The 23,692-nt window shown below is 33.0% G+C and overlaps 1 protein-coding gene across 2 annotated transcripts; it reads left to right on the forward strand.

The window, feature by feature from the left end:
• The first annotated feature begins 5,489 nt into the window (after positions 1-5,489).
• Positions 5,490-23,538, forward strand: LOC131845489 (uncharacterized). Of its 2 annotated transcripts, XM_059194553.1 has the most exons (6): positions 5,490-5,641; positions 8,978-9,062; positions 10,205-10,314; positions 12,403-12,580; positions 12,698-12,738; positions 23,427-23,496. In XM_059194553.1, exons 1-5 carry the CDS (start codon positions 5,555-5,557, stop codon positions 12,715-12,717), a joined length of 480 nt encoding a protein of 159 aa, XP_059050536.1. In that variant the 5' UTR covers positions 5,490-5,554; the 3' UTR covers positions 12,718-12,738; positions 23,427-23,496. The 2 variants fall into 2 exon arrangements, with proteins under 2 accessions (XP_059050536.1, XP_059050535.1); XM_059194552.1 differs by lacking the exon at positions 12,698-12,738 and having other exon boundaries at positions 23,427-23,538.
• The last annotated feature ends 154 nt before the right edge of the window (positions 23,539-23,692 follow it).

Below are 23,692 nucleotides of genomic sequence, written 5' to 3' on the forward strand. Positions count from 1 at the left end.
TCATGCGATTAATGTCTATAGTTTCGTGATCTGAACATTGCGTCTAATAATAATAATAACAATAATATTGACTGTGCTTCTTCCGGGGGTATGTTGCCATCTCCTCTCCTTAAGAGGGGAGAAGAGAATTTTTGGAAAAAAAAAAATAATCTCAGGACAATTTACACAACGCCATCTATACCCAAGTTGAAGCTAGCTAAAGATTGGGTTCTACATAACTGATACAAATACATAGATATTTTTTTCGTAAATACATACACAATATACATAGAAAACACCCAGACCGATACAAACAATCATACTCATGAATACAAATGTTTGTGCCATGCGAGGAATAGAACCCGCACCATCGAACGTAAAGCGGTGTGATAGACCGCTAGACCACCAATTTCGTCAGGCGTATGAATACAAATATAGAATTTAGCTTATATCCGTCATCTTTATATGTTTTATTGTTCTAGTCTTTCAATAAGATTCCTTCAGGCGATTAGTTGTGAAAAAGTAACAAACAGATATAGATACTTCTGTATTTGATATTGAAAATTGATTTATTATTTATACTTTTGTATATGAAATTCGTACATCATGACCTCGCTGTTCTAAGTGTAATCCATACCAAACAAAAATAAAATAAATTAATATAACTCAGAACGGTAAACATTTGACATATTATAGAAAATAAGGCTGTATAGCTTTGTAACTTTCCATTAGTGTATAAAAGACTATAAAAATAAATATAACAAATTTCATATAGGTATATTAATTAATCAATTCTTATATCAAAATTGGAATTACTTAAAAAAATACAGGCTGTATAGTCTAAAAACCTTTGCCTATCTATGTAAGTAAAAAAAAAAACAACACTACATTCCAAACGTCACTGTGTCACTTACAACAAAATACTTTCTGTATGAAACTGTGATACCACTTTTTAAATGACAGTTCTACATACACAGATTCGTCAAGGTTTCGTTCTCATAAGTATTCACCCTCAAAACTGTGTATATTTGCTCAGTAATCAAATACATTTTGCAATATAAACAATTACTCAAACAGATTTCGAGTCGGAGTTTTCAATTATGACATTGTACATATAAAATAATGTGCTTAAATTGTTTGCCTATGTTTAATAAATGTCTCCTTTGTATTGAACTGACAGATGCCGTGTTTATATTATCCAAATCGAGCATAGTAAGTGTTTTCCAAATAGTTATATTTATAATATTAAAGCCCTTTTCGAGATGAATGGATTTTAGAAGTTAATAATATTTCAGGACAATTCACACAGTGCAATCTAGTACCAAGTTAAGCAGAGCTTGTTTTATTGGTAACTAGCTACTCTACTGCATATATTTTTTAAAATCACTAGTATCCTGACAACTTAGTTAGGGAGAGAAACACCTCAATGCCTACAATATTCACAATTACCTATCTCTTATTTGTTTTTATAATAATATAAACACTTTCGCTCCAAAACTCCCGTTGCCTACGTTCAATCATCCGTCATCCACTTGTCAATGTCACATAGATTACTTTGGCTCTGGCCTCTGACGTTCCGTTTCAGGTTACATGATTATTGACTTTACCATTTTTAATTAATGGTGCGTCACACGATAGTTAACATATTATACATATAAACCTTGATCTTGAATCACTCTATCCATATAAAAAACCGCTTCAAAATCCGTTACGTAATTTTAAAGATTTAAGCATACATAGGGACGGACAGAGAGCGACATCGACTTTGTTTTATACTATGTAATGATAATAATAATTATAATCTCAGGACAATTCACACATCTAAACTCAAGTTAAGCTAGCTAAAGCCTATATTATGGGCACTAGATAACTGATACAAATATATAATTATACATAGAAAACACAATGTTTGTGCCGTGCGAGGAATCGAACCCGCGACCATCGGTAGTAGCGCGGTGTGCTACACCGCTAGATCACAAAGGTCTCTGATAGGTACTAGATAACTAATATAAATACTTATTAAATGATGTTCCTAGCTTGTCTGCCGTTTCTAGTTGCTTATAAATAAGGTTTGTATTGGTTTATTTCAGCTAATATTTATGCCATTACTAATAATTGCGACTATGAATCCTTCTCTACTTGGACTGCGTGATGGTGCCCTAAACTATACCTATTGGTATATAGGTATAATGATATTATGGATAAAAAGTTCGACGATATTAATTATAGGATGTATGGGAGTTTTTAAGGCATTATTTTATTTCATATTAGATTTCCTAGTGAACAGGGATGAATGGACGAAAAAACATAATACGCCAGCCTCAAATAAATAGGATAAGGAAGGGGATGATCGTAATGATGATGATGATGACGATGATGACGATGATGATGATGATGATGATGATGATATCCTAGTGGTTTTGTACCCTAAATTGAATTGTGAAGACACTGACAAATAACATTGTGTGCTAATTTTTATTTCTAACTATCTGGTGTACCCTTAATTACATCCGACAGATTCAAATTCGACAGATTAATAAAAAAACACCTATGTGGAAACGTCGATGGAAACACCGACATTAAAACAAAAATTATCCGAATGATGGTAATAAGTTCGATTTTTGCCACGTTGGTTTCAAATATACTCATCCAATATGTTAATCTATATATATATAACTTAGGTGTCTGACATAGTGATCTATCAACGCACAGCCCAAACCACTGGACGGATCGGGCTGAAATTTGTTACGATGCGCTGACCTGACATCATGTTCATCTTATCATCCACTGGTGCCCCGCCAGCGTAAACTGTTACCACAGGCGGGTGCAGCATTCCATTATCGTGCATAATAAAAAACCGGTATGAGATGCCGGTTATATCGTGCGCCGTTACCATTCAGTAGAAAAGATCCTACTTTATCTTAATTATAGGTTTATGTATTTATATTTTCAGAATGATACCGTACAAGATATAATATTCCAAGTATATTTTTGGTCTGTGATATTCACTATGGTCATGCAGTTAACTTTCTGCATTGCTTTTCTAGTATTTTGCATTGATATATGTTTAAACATAGCTGTGATACATTTGGTTGGGTTTTTGTTTCTTCTGATTAGTAAGTATAGTTATACTTATAATTCATCCAATTTTATAAGCATATTAATAGTTATTAATATGCTTATAAAATTGGAGTGTCTGTTTGTAATGTTGAAATAACCATTTTTTACTATATGCATATGAATATAAATACGGTACATACACAGAAATAACATTTCTTACAATTTTTATCTGTCTGTTTGTTACGGCTAATCTCTGAAATGGCTGGACCGTTTTCGACGAGAATTTTATTGGCAGGTAGCTGGTGTAATAAGGAGTAACTTAGGTTAGCTTTATTATAGATAATTAAATTTAATGTGAAATTAACTTTAATTATCAAAATAAAAGCGTTATATGTGTTTATAAAGGGCGAGCATAATAGATCTATGTAGGTCGCAGTGCTACAGGTGCTACAAATAGCTGACAATAGCCCAAACAATCCAATAAAAAAAAACCTGTATGTATAATGTTATTTATTTATCTATTTATCTGTTTCAGTAACACCATACCTTCTTCTTGTCGTAAATAGTTACAGGATGTTGTTGTTTCGATGAAAATATATTGGCTACAATAAGGTAAAGTTTAATACAAGTAATGAATATCATTATCCTTTTTTGCCATTTATTCTCCTTTTTTGGGGGAGAGACGTCCCCAATGTTTTATTTATATTGAAATGAATTAAATTTGCAAAGTCTCATCAAAATCGGTCCACATATTTCAGGGATTAACAAAAATAAACAGACCGACAAAAAATTAATAAATATATTTTTTGATGTAACTACGGTACATACATGTATTTCATATATGCATTTATTGAAAAGCTGTTAATTTGAAATTTAGAAACTAACGCTTCTTTATTTATAGAAATAAAAGCTTGAGATGAAAGTTGTATTGAGAACTGTTTCTTACTTAAAGTTAGTTAATTATTTTGTTCGAAATCTCACGAGATTTTTTATTCAAAAGTTTATTTATATAAAGTATTTTCTATTCTATTCTATTCTATTGTGTTCAGTGTCTGAAATAAGGTCGCTGACCTCCACTGACCGTTACGACGGTGAATGTACAGGGTGATATATTAGTCTAGAATGTTTAATGGTATTTTTTCACAATCGCCCTCACCAGACATTAATCTGTAAAAGGATGCTGCATCTGATGTCTGCTCTTGTCTGTGCATAGACTATGTAGCCGACGTGCCTCGCGACTGCGAACCGGACCTGTAAAATAAAAACTAAAATATTAATAAAAATAAAAACACATAAAACATATAGAAATAACCATAATGTATATATAAATCCATACTTACCTTTTACTATATATGTATTTGTATAAATTGATGCTTCACTGGTAAAATATATTATTCGTTTGTAGGGTATATCTGTAAAACTTAATGTTACATACCTGTATACCTACTTGTTTGGTAATTAAATTGATCCCACCGCTTGTGCGTAGATTGTCGTCAATTATCACCAGTTATCACTTAAGAAAGTTGTGTCACCGCACGTTTATAAAAACGCGTCCACTATCCTCACGCTATATATGCGCAAGCGACACGGACAGCTATCAAATCAAGTTCAAAATCAAAATGATTTTTATTCACGAATATTTCAGCCCTTATGAACGTCACACGCTTAACTGTATCGCCAACCGTCCAGTTTGTGAGAAGAACTGGCAAGAAACTAATGACCGTCGTCCAGTTTATTTACATACATACATTTATTTATATACATATTATATATTTATATCAGTTGTCCTACCGGTTTTGATGAGTCTTTATTTATCCGATAACATATATTATGTAGTTTTGTGTAAATTTCTGTTTTATCTTATCTATGACTATCATGTCCAGAAAAAAAAATATGGATGATAATGGAATAATTTACGACTTGTAGTCGTCCGCTTTTGATGAGTCTTTATTTCTCGCATAACGTGTATTATGTAGTTTTATGTAAATTTCTATTCTATCTTATTTATTTATATATAAAATAAAACTGATTGCTGTACATGACAGATGTCTAATAAAACTATTTTTGAAGCACCTTATCACTATTAAAACTCGAAACTGTAGTCTGCGAGCCAGAGGCTTTGTCATCAATTATTTCCTCTCGGTCTTTCCTACCATGTCAGGTTGACCTCCACGCGGTTCCCCCTGGAAACCATCGTTATAAATTCTTGGTGAATTTGTCACGATAGGCTAACTGACCTGACCTCATGTCCATCTTATCATCCTCCACTGGTGTCCTGCGTAAATTGTTAGAGCAAGCGGATGCACCATTCCATTATCATCAACAAAAAAAAGGGCTTAGTTGCCTAAAATAAATAAATAAATAAATAATAATAATAATAAAAACCTATGACTAGGCATTATGCACCATGGTCTATGCCTGTCTGAATTATAAAAGAAAAAATACTATGGTTTGTTGAAATGTAATAATGTCAAATTAAATAATAATTCTGTATTTATCTGAATAACACTGAAACATGTGTGAAATATTCCCCGAAGTTACAACGTGCTGTTTCCTGGTGTCACTGAGACTCGGAATGTTGTTTATTTCAGTATTTTGTATAGTAAGTAATCACATTATGTCAGCCATTCAAAACTTCAAAACATATATGCATATGTTGTACAAAATCATTATCATTACATAGTATACATAAAACAAAGTCGCTGTCGCTGTCTGTCTGTTCCTATGTCTGCTTAAATCTTTAAAACTACGCAACGGATTTTGACGAGGTTTTTTTAAATAATAGAGTGATTCAATAGGAAGGTTTATATATATAATACTTGTACACCCGTGCGAAGCCGGGGCGTGTAGATAGTATCAAATAAAATTGGATATAAATTGCTATTTACTGTTTATTATTATTGTTTATTCGTTTTGACGATCTCGGTGGTTTAGTGGTCCAGCACACCGCTTTGCTTTCCGATGGTCGCGGGTTCTATTCCTCGCACGGTATAAACATGTGTATTCATGAGTATGATTGTTTGTATTGGTCTGAGTGTTTTCTATGTATATTATGTATGTATTTACAAAAATAATGTATTTAATTATGTACATCATATGTCTAGTACCCATAACACAAGCTCTGATTAGCTTGTAACTAGATGACCGCGTGGGGTTGGATATATATTGCTATTATTGTTTATTAATTTTGATGTTTCGGTGATTCAGCATACTGTGTTGCTTTCCGAAGGTCGCGCGTTTGATTTCTCGCACGGTGCAAATATTTGTATCCATGAGTAGAATAAAATAGAAAATCATTTATTCAAATAAACTTAATTTAGGCACTTTTGAATAGTCATAACAATTTGTTTTTTATCTACCACTCGATCGGAAAGCTCATCACAAGAAGAACGAGCAAGAAACTTGTGTGTTGCTCTTTTAAATAATGTTTGTAAGTTTACATTTACAAGTCGAAACGTGTGAATACAAACTACCAACCAGCACAAATTCTTTGGGTCAAATATAAATATACAATAAGATTAAATCAGTCGTAGTGATAAGAGCAGACCAGTCCCTACGAGCAGCACTCGTTCACGAGTATGACGGATAAGCCAGCCCTCACTGCACTCGACCATATTTTAAGTAGCCCAATGACCCGGCCCACCACGCCGCCACATGTCTGAACATTTTAGTGAGCATGACTACTCATTCCACTCGACCACGTCACAGCTACAAAAAATACTATACGTTAGTTCAGTATTCGCACTTTACAGGAGGATGCATGTATTTATATCAGTTGTCTAGGTCTAGGGTTATTTTTATTATAAATTTCTTAAATAAAATTTATTCATTTATACTACAAAAGCGAATACAATAGAGTATGATTGTTTGTATTGGTCGCAGTTTTTTCTATTTATATTATGGATGTATTTAGACAAAATGTATTTAAGTATTTATTATTATATCAGTTGACTAGTACCGATAACACAAGGTATGCTTAAATGGCCTATTATTATTATTATTACTTACATATGGATACAAACACAAGTAGAAAAATCCTCAACCAATAAACGTATCCACAACCCCAAATAATGAATTTTATATGAGTAATATAAAGTCGCTCAATATACAAAGGGAAGGAAGGCTGGGACCGAGTCACAGTTATATCCAATTATGTTTAAAATATATATATTTATTAATGATCTCTGTAGTCTAACAGTTTAAAAATCTCTGCCGAGGTTAAAGTTAACAAAGTGCTGTTTATTAGTTTTTCTAACGGACCATTAAACTCAATTAGACATACATTATTCATACAAAATTCCTAAGTATGTAATTCTAAACAACACGCAAGTTTCTTGCTCGTTCTTCTTGTGATGAGTGTGAGTATGCGTTCCAAATTAGTGGTTGAATAAAAAAAATAAGACTATTAAAAAATGTTTATATTTAGTTTATTTGAATAAATATTATTCTATTTCTATTTCATTGGTTATATATTATGTTAAGAGATATAAAACTCACATTCTTCTAAGCACTTGGGCGACACCGGGACAGATCTGGAGCAATAGATATATATGTATATATGTATGTATGTATCATACATCATATATATGTACGTATGTATCTGCTGATATATGTACATATATATACTAATTAGGGATCTTCCCATAAGGGATTTGTAAAAAGTTAACTCTAAAATCCAATCTCCATTAATTATCGAGAGTTTTACATCCCCACTCACAATGAGGAGATAAAGTGCTTTGTTAAAGTAGCGAAGTAAGCTTACTCGTTTATTTTACATCTAGATTAATTGGTCAAGTTGATATTTAACTAGATCAATAAAGGTCTAACGACTGCGGATAAAATATAGAAATCCTTCTTTGTATAACATTAACAATGAACAAAATAAGTTATAATTATATTTTAATTATATCTTATTTTTTTATATATTTTTAATTATATACATAATAATAATAATTCACAGAACGCCATCGTTAGGCTATTTTTTTAATCTAGTGTAGTCTTATGATAAGAAGAAATTGTGTACATCGGACAGAATTATTTCTATCATCATCATCTGCTTCTTCCTTATCCCATTTATTTGTGGTCGTCGTAATATATTTTTCTCCTCCATTCATTCCTGTTCGCAGTCATCCCGTTATTTACTCCCTTTCTCACCATGTCATCTTTCACACAGTCCATCCATCTCTTTTTCGGTCTTCCTCCATTATAACCACCATTATAACCATCAACATTCATATGTAACACCGTCCTCAGGATATGATCTTCATTCCTACGCATTACTTAGAATTATTTCTATCAAATTTCTAAAATTACGTATTTAAATTTATATATCTTTTTATAGATACATACATAATATACATAGATAACACCCAGACCGATACAAACTCATACAAACTAATACTCATTAGTCCAAATCATTGCATTTGAATTTGATTCCGCAAATTCAAATTCAAAAATCAATTATTCATGAAGAACGTTTTAGCTGCTTATATTTGTAATTAAGATTTTTTCTCTACCGAATTGAATCCATTAACGGATAGACAACATAGACCACGTACAATAGGGCTCGTAATGATTGAGGCCAGAAAATTAGGTTTTTAATTATTATGATTTTTTTCTGTTAAAAAAAACAAAAATTTGTTTTTTTTAACAGAAAAACGTGAAATATATTTAAATTATACCGAATGTTGCCTACGAACCGTAATTTTAATCTCCTTGTATATGTATAGATTAGCTAATATATTTCATTTGTAGTCTTTTTGTAATTTGTAATATTTACAATATATGTAAATTGTAAGAGGAAGGAACTGGTACTAAAAATACAATTTCTACATAGTTCAGATACCAAGGAAGAATTTAAATTGTAAATACTAGATGCAAATAAATTATTATTATTAGTTTACAGATAGTTAATTTTTGTTGTACATTTTGTTCTCAGATGACGGGCGTGACTAGTCTGTGCATTTTAGAACAAACCAACAACGTCAGTTTTGATAATATTAAAAATATCACTGATATTAGTAGTAAGTTATTTCTTATTACCCACTTTCAAAAAGGAATTTTTTTTTTTAATTCTTCTTTATTTAAGTATAACAAAATCAATACAAATTGATATACATCTAAGAGTACACAAAACATATTTTTTTAGCGTTACATAGACAATAAGTCTTTTTAAACATATAACAGTACGAAAATGATATATACAAAAAAAAAACAAAAGGTGACAGTCAATAATTAACTCTTTAAAAATATTTATGTACGATAGATAGAGAGATAGAGATAGAGATAGAGATAGAGATAGAGATAGAGATAGAGATAGAGATAGAGATAGAGATAGAGATAGAGAGAGAGATAGATTTGATAAATATTACCTACATAATACAACAATGAAACATAAATAATATACAACCAGTTTTAGAGGTACAATAACATTAATTTTGCTGGAGTCATGTCATGAATTAGCGATTTGAGGGTAGAAGTGTAATGTTTATTACTGTATACATCGAATGCAAAGTGAGAAAGAGTCAAAAAGTTATTGATATGTTGTATGACACGCGATTTCATTCACTCGTCTACTCTAAAGTGCGAATCGCGGTGGTCCATCAATTTAGAACACTGCCTTTCTTCCGATGGTTGCGGGTTCGATTCTTCGCACGATACAAACAATTTTATTCATGAGTATGATTGTTTGTATCGGTTTGTGTGTTTTCTATGATATATTTATAAAAAAAATATTTTAAGTCTTTATATACTTAGGGTTGTGAATTATTCACGATTATTGTTATATAATTTTTTTCTGATTTCTTAAGGGTCGATAATCTAGTGTATAAATTGCCACCAGTGTGGTATATAAATTTTATAAATAATTAAAAGTATATAATAATAAATAATAATAAGAAGCAACATGCTTCTTATTAGAGGACCTATTATAGTATTTGCTGTACCCGTAGTTTCATCAGCATGAAATTTATAGCCTACATATGTGTTATGATATATACTATAAGCTGTCTCATTGTAAAATTTCACCAAAATTTGTTCGGTATTTTTGCATGAAAGAGTAACAAACATCCATCCATACTAACACACTTTCGTATTTATAATATTAAGTAAGATTATAAAGAGGTATAACTCAATTTTGCTGACTATTCATATAAATATTTTTCAGAGCCTGATGAGGTTTTATCGCGTATCAGTAATCTGATTACATCAGGCATTACAACTATGTCATACCTGTTTATGTTCAGTGGTCTTCTTCTATTTTTTGCTAGTATATCGGTAAGTGTATAGATATATTTTTGTGACTAGAATGATAATATTAATAATATCTTAAGAACACAGCGCCATATAGTTCTAAACTAAACAAATTTTATTATGGGTACTAAACTGATATAAATACTAAAATAATTTTGTAAATTCATAAATAATATACATAGATAATTCCCAGACTGATAAAATTAATCATACGTATAAAATTAATGTTTGTATCGTGAGAGAAATTGAACCTGCGAACATCGGAAGTAAGACGGTGTGCTAAAGCGCTAGACCACCGAAGCTGTCAAATGATAAGACATCCACAAGTTAGGGTAGAACTAGTTTCCAAGAGCGGGTGGTGCGCTCACCCCCATTGTAACTACGTCTTTGCATATATTAGAATATTGCTGTATGCTAATATACCTACCCACTACCGCAGAAATAATTATAGATATACATTCATATTAGGGTTCATGATTTCTCGAGCTTTTCAATTTCTCGGGTCTCGAGAATTCTCGAGGTTAATTTCTCGGGTCTTCTAAAAAAATCTACCTTAAACTTGTAAACAAAAATAGTTTCTGCAAAACAAAAAAAAATTACATGAAAGAAAACCTTAATATCTTGAATTATTACGCCGCCATGCAACAAAACAAACGGCAATTTAATTTCTATATAGGTACTTGATTTCTCGAGTTCTCGACTTTTCTCGAGCTTGATTTCCCGGGAACAAAACTCAACGATTTCCCGGGAATTCTCGACCCGAGAATTCCTGGGAATGAACCCTAATTCATATTGAACATTAAATAATTTTTTTTATTGGATTGTGTTATTTACAGCAGGCCATTGCACTCCTTAAAGGATTTAGGTTATTTTGTTTTATTCCGTTACAATTAGCACGTGTAAGACCACCAGTATTCAGGGCGGAAACTGGGAATTCATCCCTACACGCTGGAACCTAAGTGGTCTTGGACAGTGCGGTTTCAAAGGACTTCCTCTAACGTATACTCGAATAGTGGAATGAACTGCCGAGGTTTTCTCGAGAGATTACAGCATGAGTTTTTTCAAGATGGGTATATTAAGGTTTCTTAAGAGTCGGCAACGGGCAAGTAATAACCTTGGTTTTCAGACCATAGGCTACGGTAGTCGTTTACTATCAGATGGGCCGGATACTTATTTGCCATCTATCATCATCTGCTTCTTCCTTATCCCATTTATTTGGGGTCGGCGTAATATGTTTTTCTCTTCCATTCATCTCTGTTCGCAGTCATCCCGTTATTTACTCCCATTCTCACCATATCATCTTTCACACAGTCCATCCATCTCTTTTTCGGTCTTCCTCTACCCTTATAACCATCCACATTCATATGTAACACCGTCCTTAGGATATGATCTGATCTTACTTATTTGCCATCTATGTAGTATAAAAAAAAATATTGCGAATTGAAACCCTTGGCGGGCTCTGAAACTCGTATGTGACCTCGCGTAGGCCTCATACGTGGTACATAAGCTTGACAATGAGGACACAGAGTCTGTACCGCAATTAATGTCTGCGTGAATTGACCAATATCTTACAGCTACTTAGACTATGGCTACTAACAAGGTGGGATATGAGATTTAGGCTCCCTTCCCCTCATCTTCACCTCTCACACTCCCCTGTTAGGGGGAAGAGGATTGTCAGTAATGTGCAGTAATTAACCCATTACTAGCAATGTACTATGTAAGGTTGACCTCCCCTTGAAAACCACCATGATAAATTCCTAGGAAATTTGACATGATGAGCTAACTGACCTGACCTCATGCTCAGCTTATCATCTTCCACTGGTGCCTTACCACCGTATTAGTCGGGTGAACCATTCTATTATCATCCAATAAAAAACTGCTCCCCTCAGGGGGGAAGAAATAGTTAGTAATGTGGACTGATGACCCCATTGCTAGCAATGAAGAAGAAACCATTGCTAGAAACCATCGTGATAAATTTGCCATGATGCTTATAATCCTCCACTGATGCCCCGCCAGCGTACAGCTAGCGCAGGCTGATGCACCATACCATTATCATACAGAAAACTGCTACCCTGTTAACAATTGGACTCCCCTATTTCACTTGCATTGTAGGATGACGAAGGATTAGCACAAGGCTTCGTCTGGCTGACATTCCTGGCTGTAGTCATCGGCTACGTGCTAGTGGCTGTGATAGCTGTGGAGTGCACACTTCAATCCAAGTGCTTGCTCAGCAAAATGGACTGGCTGTCAGGAGCGACGCTGCTGGTGCTGGCAGTTGGATATCTCTGCTGTAAGTTCTTTTTACTCTCATTAAAAATGACCTACATGAATAAATGATTTCTGAATTTGAATTTAAATTTGATTATGAATTAGAATCCTGTTCACAACTCTTCCATTCATGTTTCAGGCGTCTATAGCCTACGTTAATCGTTTACCACCAGATGGGACGTAAGATTGTTTACCACCATCGTAGTATAAAAAAATGCGCTCCAAATAGTACAGTTAGACAAGAAAACCTCTGGTCGGTACTTTCACCAATTTGTTTTACAGAGTTCTCTATGGTTTATTTTCAGGCCCGTAAATACAGACCTATCACCAATTTGTTTCATAGAGTTCTCTATGGTTTGCTTGTCATTCGAGTTATATAAAAACATAACGACGACTGACAATAATTTTGACGAACTCGGTGGTCTAGCGGTCTAGCACACCGCTTTACGGCCGATGGTCGCGGGTTCGATTCCTCGCACGGCACTTACATTTTTATTCATAAGTATGATTGTTTTTATCTGTCTGGGTGTTTTCTATGTATAATGTGTATGTATTAACGAAAAAAAAAATATTTTTGTACTGTAACGATCGCCCCTTTCCCTAATAAAATTTTTGGATAATATTTTAACCTCTTCTTCTAATTAATTGGATAATATAATAATTATTTAAATATATAGATCAGAAACGAGAACACTCAATCATTTGGCCATATAAATAATAATATGTGATCGTCTAGTATCGGAGGACCTGTTGTGTATGTGTAGTAACTATAGATTCTTTGATTGGTATATGACGGAGTAATAACTACGAGATAAATACATATCTCGATAATACAAAGTATATGTTATGAATAATAATTATACAGTAAATAATTTAAAGTGAAATCATTATGGTTTTAATAATTAAGAGGCCCCCTAAGGGGCAGAGAACTGGCTCCATCCACACGCCAAGCCTCAAGTGGAAGACTCACCAACTAACTTGTTCCTTCCCCCTTGAATATGGGATATGCAAAATAGGATTGCGATATACACCATTTGAAGGTGAGATGGGATGAGTATTCTCAGCATCAAAACAAGTTTAGTTTATATTATTAAATCAACATTACAAGTGGCTTCACCAAGCTTGTGATGCTTCAAGTAAATAAATAAAGATATAGTTGCCAAAGGCAAATCGAACTGAATTCAGGATCACTCACGACACAGAAGCTTACTTATGGATATTGACCCCTTCAGTTCCATGAGGCGATAGAGAGACCGTCAAATAGACTGCCGACCTCGAAACTAAATCCCAGCATCACTCAGTCACAGAGCCCACCTAATGGGGAACACCCCGGCCCCAGCGTGACAGTGGAGATCAGACTGAAGATACGAGTCGTAACAGAAACTAGGAGGTCACTCAAAAGCCAGAACTTACTAATGGATCCCAGTATCCTTTCAGCCCTATAATTTAACATTGGAGATCACCCGTAATTGCAGTACGATAAATAGTAGAGTGGTATGATAGCCCGGTGCCATCAACACCACAATATTGGTCAATCCAATATATAATGTTGATAATTGCTATATTACAAACATAGCATGTATAATTTATAAATCTCCTTAATACCAAGAATACTCGAGGAAATAAGGATTGTGTATTCGTTAATCAGAGCTAGACTCTGTTATGATTGTTTATATTTAAATAAGATTACTTACATAGTAAAGTAATCATTATAATTAGTGAGATATTATAAGCGAGGACTATAAGTCCCAAATCTAAATAGAGATATCTGAATGATCCACATGATGAACCAACCAGAAGATAATGTTTAGTTTATAGAAGGACTGCACGTCCAAATATATATCAGTAAGGTTTGATTAATCACATAGTGAAATAATCAGAATAATATAGATAATAATGTCAAAGTTCTATGACATGGATTAAAGTGATGTATGAACATCCACTAGGCGGACAGTCGATGTGATACAGGACCGGAGTCCTTAGATGTAAAGGCTAAAGCCTAAGATAATTGATGAAATGATTAGCCATATAAATGGATACTCATAAATATATATAGATTGAGGACCGAAGCCCATAGAAGTGATTATATTTATGTATACATAAACATATATATATATATATAATATGTATATATAAATTAAAGGACTAAGAGTCCTAATATGCTTAAGTTGAGCATATACAATAAAGTAATTAGTATTTGTTATTAAGGCCAAGGACCTTGAAATAAACTTTTATTTTAATGAATTGACTGGAACAAAGAAAATAATAATAAATATCTTAATTAATAAAGAACCGAAGTCCAATAAGAATTAATAGATACCGGTTTATTTAGTAATTATACTTTTATATGTATACGTTTATTAAACCTACTAATTATGATGACGATTTAGGCCCTCATACTGGCCACTGATGGTTCAGAGAGAGAACCACAAGAGACTTGTGACACGGGTGTAGGTTTAAAGGACCCTTTTAAAATGCACTAACACTCACCTTCACTACTTCTGGTAAACTCCCAGATCTCATCTAATAAACCCCCCAATGCGTACAATTTTCACAACTATATATTATAATTAGGCAATTCCACTATTTACGGAAAGCAAAATACGTCTCTATATCTATAAGGGAGTCATATTGAACAGCATTGCTATTGCTTCAGCTGATTAATATAGATAATATTGATTACGGATTAATTCATCTATTATATACATATTTGTGCAGTGTAATAATTTGTATTATATAATAAATGTGATATGTGTCCTAAATCTTTACCTACATAACACCATATGTCCAAGGTAGCAACATATCTCTATATTGATACACCACACATATAACGCACATATAGTAAAGTTCAGGGTGTGAGACCTAGATAACCACATAGTTATCAACTAAACTGAAGTCCCTATTGGTTGTAGAAATCTCCACAGGGATCGTGGTCTAAAACCTTCATTGCGAGCTTTGACCCATCTCTCCTCAAATGATGGAACATGTGACTTCATCATAGATTCATTGATCTGAGCCTCTCTCTCCTCCTGATGAAAACTTCCACAACTAATTCAGAAATTATACTTCCTTACTAAAGCCTCCATAGAGATTTACGGATCATAATATATCATCAAAAACTCTTGGAAAATGTCACTTCAATAGTTCAATCATCGATACAAATATTTTCCTCCTTCTAGTGAAGCCTTCAGTAACCACGAACTCCCCCATGCGACACCTTTTGTAGAATGTATATAATTGTAGTATGGGTAAGTACTAAATCCCAACCAGGCAGTATCCCTCTATTTGAAATAGCAACCTTGCATTACTATCACAAACAAAGAATACTACAAAGCTAGTTATTCAGTGTGAGTAATAAAATATTTGAAATAAATAATTAATAGATGAATTTAGTAAGGGAAATATTTACCGTTTGCAAGTAATTGAATTATTAATAGCTACACAAGTGCAACAAAGTTCTATTATAACTCCATTAAATTACTTTTATTTATTTAAAGTAAATTTGCTATTATCTGAATTCTCATTGTAAATATTAAATTACCTATAAACGTTGAAGATTTTAACATGAGGAAATTCCTTAACATCTAACAAGAAAGTACCAAACGCTGTATAACGTATATGCCTAAGAAATAAATAAATTAATATAAACCGATTCACGAATTTCTAGAGACTATAACGTACGTAAAGATTCAATTATTCTAATATATATTTTACTCGTTGTATGATGTACAATTACATAAGATTTAAGCACATAATAAAACACACAATTTATAGAAAAGGAAATAAACACATGTAGAACCTAAAGAAAATAATTTTATAATACTAACATGCACAAAATAAAACAATAATAGAGAAATAATAAATTCACACAAATGATAAAAAAGGAAATAAACATATGTAATACCTAGAGAAAATGATTTTGTAATACTAACATGCACACAATAACTCAATAATAGAAAATAACAGAATTATACACATGTATGTCTGCATAATAATTTACATGCGCTACGCATGTAACTCGAACCCGCGACTTCAGGAAACAGCGTACATTAAGCCACCAAACCATAGAGGCTCTCAATCTTATTATAACTTTAATATCTAACATTTAAACAAGGCTTAGATTATGGCCATAAGTCTTAACATACATCTAACCGAGTTTAATAATCCTATTATTTGCTATTATAAATTTATCTGGATCAACACATCCTAAATATTATCTTCTCAATAAATTTCAGACTGCCTCATTTAAAGTAAAAGAATTAAATCACTTACCGAGATGCTCGACAGGAACCACTAATAAAATAATTAATTAAACACTTGCTCACCTCACGGTCACTCCCGACTAATCCCTTCTAACACCCATATTGGCTATTTATAGACATTTTTGTTTATCAATGTGTATGTGTTAATAATGATATACGTTAGTGTGCGTAAATCAAAGCTATCGTTTTGAGCTGATGAATTCAATAAGATTTTGAATTTGAATGAAATAAGATTGAAACATTTTTATTTAATTTTTGTATTGTTTTTACGTAAAATTATTTAATATATCTTATTTATTAAACCATATAATGTTTCTATTTATAATTATTTTATTTTTTAAATAATCTAGTTTATAGAAATTAAATCAATGTTTAGTTAGTGAATTAAAGTCCTAAAATGAATTGTTTTTAAAATCTAATACAATTTTTGAACTAAATATTTGTAATATACTTATGGGTATAGGTGAACCGTCACAGTACATACTTGTATCAGTTATCTAGTACCCGTAACACAAGCTTTAGATCGCTTAACTTGGGTCTAGATGGCGCTGTGTGAATTGTCCTGAGATTATTATTATTATAACATTTGTAACTATATACTGTTTTAAGTTTGACGCGGTCATTATTTATAAGTATAATTAGTAAATCACGGGATCTTACCACGTTTTATTTTTGTTGAGATCCCGATATTTCGGCAGTGTTTCAACCGCCATGATCACGGGAAAAGGTAAATATCGGGAAATATCCCGATATCTCTAAAAATAAAACGTGGTAAGATCCTGTGATTTACTAATTATATCTTTGTAACTATGTACTTTATTAGGGTTTATTTATAGGGTATATTTTTTGCCCTGAAATAGTAACGCGTAATTAAAGACCCATTCATAACTCTCTCTCGCCACAGATAATGTTAAATAACTGAAATGTTTCATTATTCATTAAAATTATAATTAATGCCCTTTGATCTCTGAGTGGGAATATAACTTGTGATAAAATATTAACTCTATTTATAACTCGGGATATTAAATTTACAGCTGAAACGCGCCCGAAATGAAGTTGTATCTGCCCACTATATATGTAGTTGCCGATCAGTTTTGTTTTAATAAATTGTAAATTTCTTTATCTTTATGTATTCGTAACATGACGACACGAAAACTCTACTTATTTGGTTTTCCCTTAAAAAGGGCTTGAGGAATTTTTACAAAATATGCTGGTATTAAATCCTTTATCATCTATACGTATAAATAAAATTTGAGTATCTGTTTGTAGTATTGAAATAACCGTTTTTACTACATGCATATGAATCTAAATATGGTACATACAGAAAAATTTCATTTTTTACAATTTTTGTCTGTCTGACTGTTTGTCTGTCGGTTTGTTCCGGCTAATCTCTGAAATGGTTGGACCGATTTGGATGAGACTTTTTTTGACAGGTAGTTGTAATAAGTAGTAACTTTGGCTACTTTTATTTTAGAAAAATAAAGTTAAATTCCACGCGGGGGAAGTTACGGGAGCAGCTAGTCTTATTAATAAATTACATTGACAACAAACATTTTTTCATATTTATAGCAATAATAATAACATTTATCGCGTCTCTTTGTACAAATAGAGCCCTCTAGTCCCAACCTAAGCAGAGCTTGTGTAATAATTATTAGACAACTGATATAAACATAGATATATTTTTGTAAATACGTACGTAATACATAGAAAATACTCAGACCGATACAAACAATCATAGTCATAAATACAAATGTTTGTGCCGTGGGAGAAATCGAATGAGCGACCACCGGAAGTTAAACGGCAGTATGCTAAATCGCTAGATAAAAGATATATTTTGCTGTTGTCATTATATATACATACTATCTGTCCCCACGCCGCAAACGTTGTGTTGCCATATAAATTAAAATCGCTATTAATAAATAGGGGTTGAAGTTAGAAGCGAGAAAATTTGGGGTTGTGTGGTTTTTTAATAAAAAAGAAAATATTATAAAAAAAATTTGAAAATTGTGCAAAATTTAAAAAAAATGTAAGGGGTCCACCTCTAACCCTTTACCATAAGCCCTAACCATTTAGGGGTACGAAAAATAGATTCTCAGATCTACTAAATATGCACATACAATTTCATAATAATCGGTCAACCCGTTTTGGAGGAGTATAGTAACTAACTGTGACACGAGAATTTTATATATAAAATTATATACGACACAAAGTCGCCGGCACAGCTAATAAATAAAAAAACCTAAATTTTAATTCTGTAACTAATAATATGGATCAACATTTATCTCTCTTATTTGTTCACTAAAGTTCTAACATAAACCAAACTTGGCAAGTTACTCACTAACTTTGAGAGCGTGCAGATGCATTTCATTGCAACTGCTGTCGTGATAATCCGAGTTTATGGTTTGTCTATACTTACATTAGTTGGAACTGGAATCACAGACTACTAATCACATTTGATGGATCACAGACTATAAATTATATAGTACATGTAGTGAAATCGAAGATAACAAAGTGCCAATTTTGATTTACGGCAAAATGTTAGTCGAGTAAGATAGTAGATAAATAAAATGCATAACAAGCAAGTTTCTTGCTCGTTCTTCTTGTGATGAGACAGCTTTCCGAATGAGCGGTAGATTAAAAGAAGATCACTGTGACTATTGAAAAGTGTTTAAATTAAGTTTATTTCAATAAATTATTTTTTATTTTATGTTATTCTATAAATTTTTGTTTCTTCTCTTACGTTTGGGGTAGACTTTGAACAAAGTCATCAGTTTGATTACTCTCTCTTACCTACTTCACCCGTCGTGTACTTATTTTGATAAGGCTTACTTTCCGGTGTAGACTTTGAACAAAGTCATCTTTTTGATTACTCTCTCTTACCTATTTCACCCGTCATGTACTTAGCTTGATAAGGCTTACTTTCCGGTGTAGACTTTGAACAAAGTCATCTGTTTGATTACTCTCTCTTACCTATTTCACTCGCTACGTACTTAGCTTGATAAGGCTTACTTTCCGGTGTAGACTTTGAACAAAGTCATCAGTTTGATTACTCTCTCTTACCTATTTCACCCGTCATGTACTTAGCTTGATAAGGCTTACTTTCCGGTGTAGACTTTGAACAAAGTCATCTGTTTGATTACTCTCTCTTACCTATTTCACTCGCTACGTACTTAGCTTGATAAGTCTTACTTTCCGGTGTAGACTTTGAACAAAGTCATCAGTTTGATTACTCTCTCTTACCTATTTCAATCGCTACGTACTTAGCTTGATAAGGCTTACTGTAGACTTTGATAAGGATTACTCTCTCTTACTATTTCACCCGTCGGTGTAAGACTTTGAAGAAAGTCATCTGTTTGATTACTCTCTCTTACCTATTTCACTCGCTACGTACTTAGCTTGATAAGGCTTACTTTTCGGTGTAGACTTTGAACAAAGTCATCTGTTTGATTACTCTCTCTTACCTATTTCACCCGTCGTGTACTTAGCTTGATAAGGCTTACTTTCCGGTGTAGACTTTGAACAAAGTCATCTGTTTGATTACTCTCTCTTACCTATTTCACCCGTCATGGACTTAGCTTGATAAGGTTTACTTTCCGGTGTAGACTTTGAACAAAGTCATCTTTTTGATTACTCTCTCTTACCTATTTCACTCGCTACGTACTTAGCTTGATAAGGCTTACTTTCCGGTGTAGACTTTGAACAAAGTCATCTGTTTGATTACTCTCTCTTACCTATTTCACCCGTCGTGTACTTAGCTTGATAAGGCTTACTTTCCGGTGTAGACTTTGAACAAAGTCATCTGTTTGATTACTCTCTCTTAGCTATTTCACTCGTTACGTACTTAGCTTGATAAGGCTTACTTTCCGGTGTAGACTTTGAACAAAGTCAACTGTTTGGTTACTCTCTCTTACCTATTGCACCCGTCGTGTACTTAGCTTGATAAGGTTTACTTTCCGGTGTAGACTTTGAACAAAGTCATCAGTTTGATTACTCTCTCTTACCTATTTCACCCGTCGTGTACTTAGCTTGATAAGGCTTACTTTCCGGTGTAGACTTTGAACAAAGTCATCTGTTTGATTACTCTCTTTTACCTATTTCACTCGCTACGTACTTAGCTTGATAAGGCTTTTTCCTCTTGAAGGCTTAGATAAGGCAGTCAAGATACAGGGTTTGGGGCGTGAATCTTAATTCTCCGGAGCGGCAACGAGAAGGAAGCATTTGTTTGTTGTTACCTGTAGATTTATATGGGCACTAGATTTTGTCCGCGGCTTCGCTCGCGTTAATTTATCCCCTTAGAGGTGGAATTTATGAAAATTCTTTCTTAGAGAATACCTACGTCATAGCAGCTTTATGCATGCAAAGTCTCAGCCCGATCGGTTTAAAATTTACAAAGTTTCATATAAACTTTTATCCCCTTGGAGGTAGAATTAATCAAAATTCTTTCTTAGCGGATGGCTACGTCATAACATCTACCTGCTTGTCAAATTTCAGCCCGATCCGTCCAGTGGTTTGGGCTGTACGTTGATAGATCACTATGTCAGACACCTTTGAGTTATATATATTTAGATTAAAGACGGGGACAATAATCTCTCTCTCTCTCTCTCTCTCTCTCTCTCTCTCTCTCTCTCTCTCTCTCTCTCTCTCTTCCCAGCTAAGTATCCCACATGGTGGTGGGGTCAGTTTGTGTCACGGGGATAATAATATAATAATAAATAATAATATCTCAAGACAATTCACACAGCGCCATCTACTCTCAAACTAAGCAGAGATTTTTTATGGGTATTGACACAAATACATAAATACTTTTTAAAAAACATATACATTATATATAGAAAACTTCTAGACCGTTTATGCCGTGCAAGGAATCGAACCTGCGACCTTCGGATGTAAACCGCTAGACCACCCAGGTCATCATAAATGAAACTATTATCTATCTATTTAATTACTCTAACGCCATTTATAGATTTCCAAGTTATTACAAATAATAGAACTATTTTAAGGTTAAGTATCTTGGAACATGAATAATGTCTTAATTTAGAAATTGCTAGATCAATGTTTAATAACTTAACCATGAGCTTCTCTTACAATATATAATAATAATAATTAAATAAAATAAATAAACAAATAAATCCGGGGGTAAGTTGCTATCTCCTCTCCTTAAGATGAGAATTTTTGTATAATGATGATAATAATAATAATAATCTCAGGACAATTCACACAGCGTCATCTAGTCCCAAGTTAGGCCAGCTAAAGCTTGTGTTACGGGTACTAGATAACTGATACAAGTACATAGATAATTTTTTTCGTAAATACATACATATTATACATAGAAAACACCCAGACCGATACAAACAATCATACTCATGAATACAAATGTTTGTGCCGTGCGAGGAATCGAACCCGCGACCATCGGACGTAAAGCTGTGTGCTAGACTGCTAGACCACCGAGTTCGTCAAATTGATATGGCGTAACTTGGCTACTCCATTGAAATTCAAACTTAATTTATGCAGACGGTAAATCAAACATATAACATGAGAAGAAACGAGTTTCAATGAGTAATTAATTAACTCTACGCATATAATTGAGATTAAATTAAATTCATTTAATGCAATATATGAGGCGGTTTGAAATTTACGACATCAGTTGCTTATTTTCCGATCGTCGTGAGTTCGATTCTCGAACTTTACAACCATTTTGTATATTGCACATAGAATATATATATGTTATAGTGTTATATTGTCTACAGTGTCAATTGTTGAAAGGTATTTAACTCTTTCGCTAGGGCAACCTAGTCGAAACGTCTAGAGTGGTAAATACCTTTATTTACCAATATTATTCGTGTTAAAACCCGTTTAATTATAATAATAATAATTTCTGGACAATTCACGCAGCGCCATCTAGTCCCAAGTTAAACGATCTAAAACTTGTGTTACGTGTACTAGATACAAACAATCATACTCATGAATAAAAATGTTTGTGCCGTGCGAAGATCGAACCCGCGACCATCAGACGTAAAGTGGTGTGCTAGTCCGCTAGACCACCGAACTCGTGATATTTATATTAATAATGTATAAAACGAGAAAATTTAAAAATAATATTGTGTACCAGTTGAGTTTCTTGCCAGTTCTGCTCAACTGGAGTAGCTACCCAAACTAGATGGTAGGGGCAGTAATAAAAATTGTCTTTCATAAAAAAGCGAAAACGTCCTATTTGAATAAATAATTTTTAATTCGACTTTGAAATCGAGTGCATTGTAAAATAAATGTAAACTTCATATTTTTTAATGTATAACGTTTTATGGCTCTGGATACTAATAAAAATAATAATATGCTCAGGACAATTCCCACAGCGCCATCTAGACCCAAGTTAAGCTAGCTAAAGCTTGTGTTATGGGTACTAAATAACTGATACATATACATAGATATATATTTTTTTGTAAATGCCTACATATTATACATAGAAAACACCCAGACCGACACAAACAATCATACTCATGAATACTAATGTTTGTACCGTGCGAGGAATCGACACCGCGACCATAGGTCGTCTAGCGTCTATATTAGTCCTTATGACCTCTACCTTAGCACTAAATTTTATTGTTTCAGTGTGGTTATATTTCATCACCGTTGCTAACAGCTACGTAGTGCTTGGTGGTTGAAAAAAATGCAGAAAAAAAAACAAGTTTCACGGATTGTAATCAAACGTAATCATGTTATTTGCGATTTATATTTTTTTAAGATTTTGTAACAATTTTATAATACATCACTATATTATATTATTGTGTTTTTTCTTATATAAGATTAGTGACCCAGCCTTATATGTGTTTTTAATTGTAGAATTATGTGTTTTGTAGATTTTTAGGGGTAAAATA

This window comes from Achroia grisella, unplaced genomic scaffold (genome assembly GCF_030625045.1).
Source record: "Achroia grisella isolate CSIRO2021 unplaced genomic scaffold, CSIRO_AGI_Agris_v1 utg474, whole genome shotgun sequence".
In the NCBI taxonomy this organism is placed as follows: Eukaryota; Metazoa; Arthropoda; class Insecta; order Lepidoptera; family Pyralidae; genus Achroia; species Achroia grisella.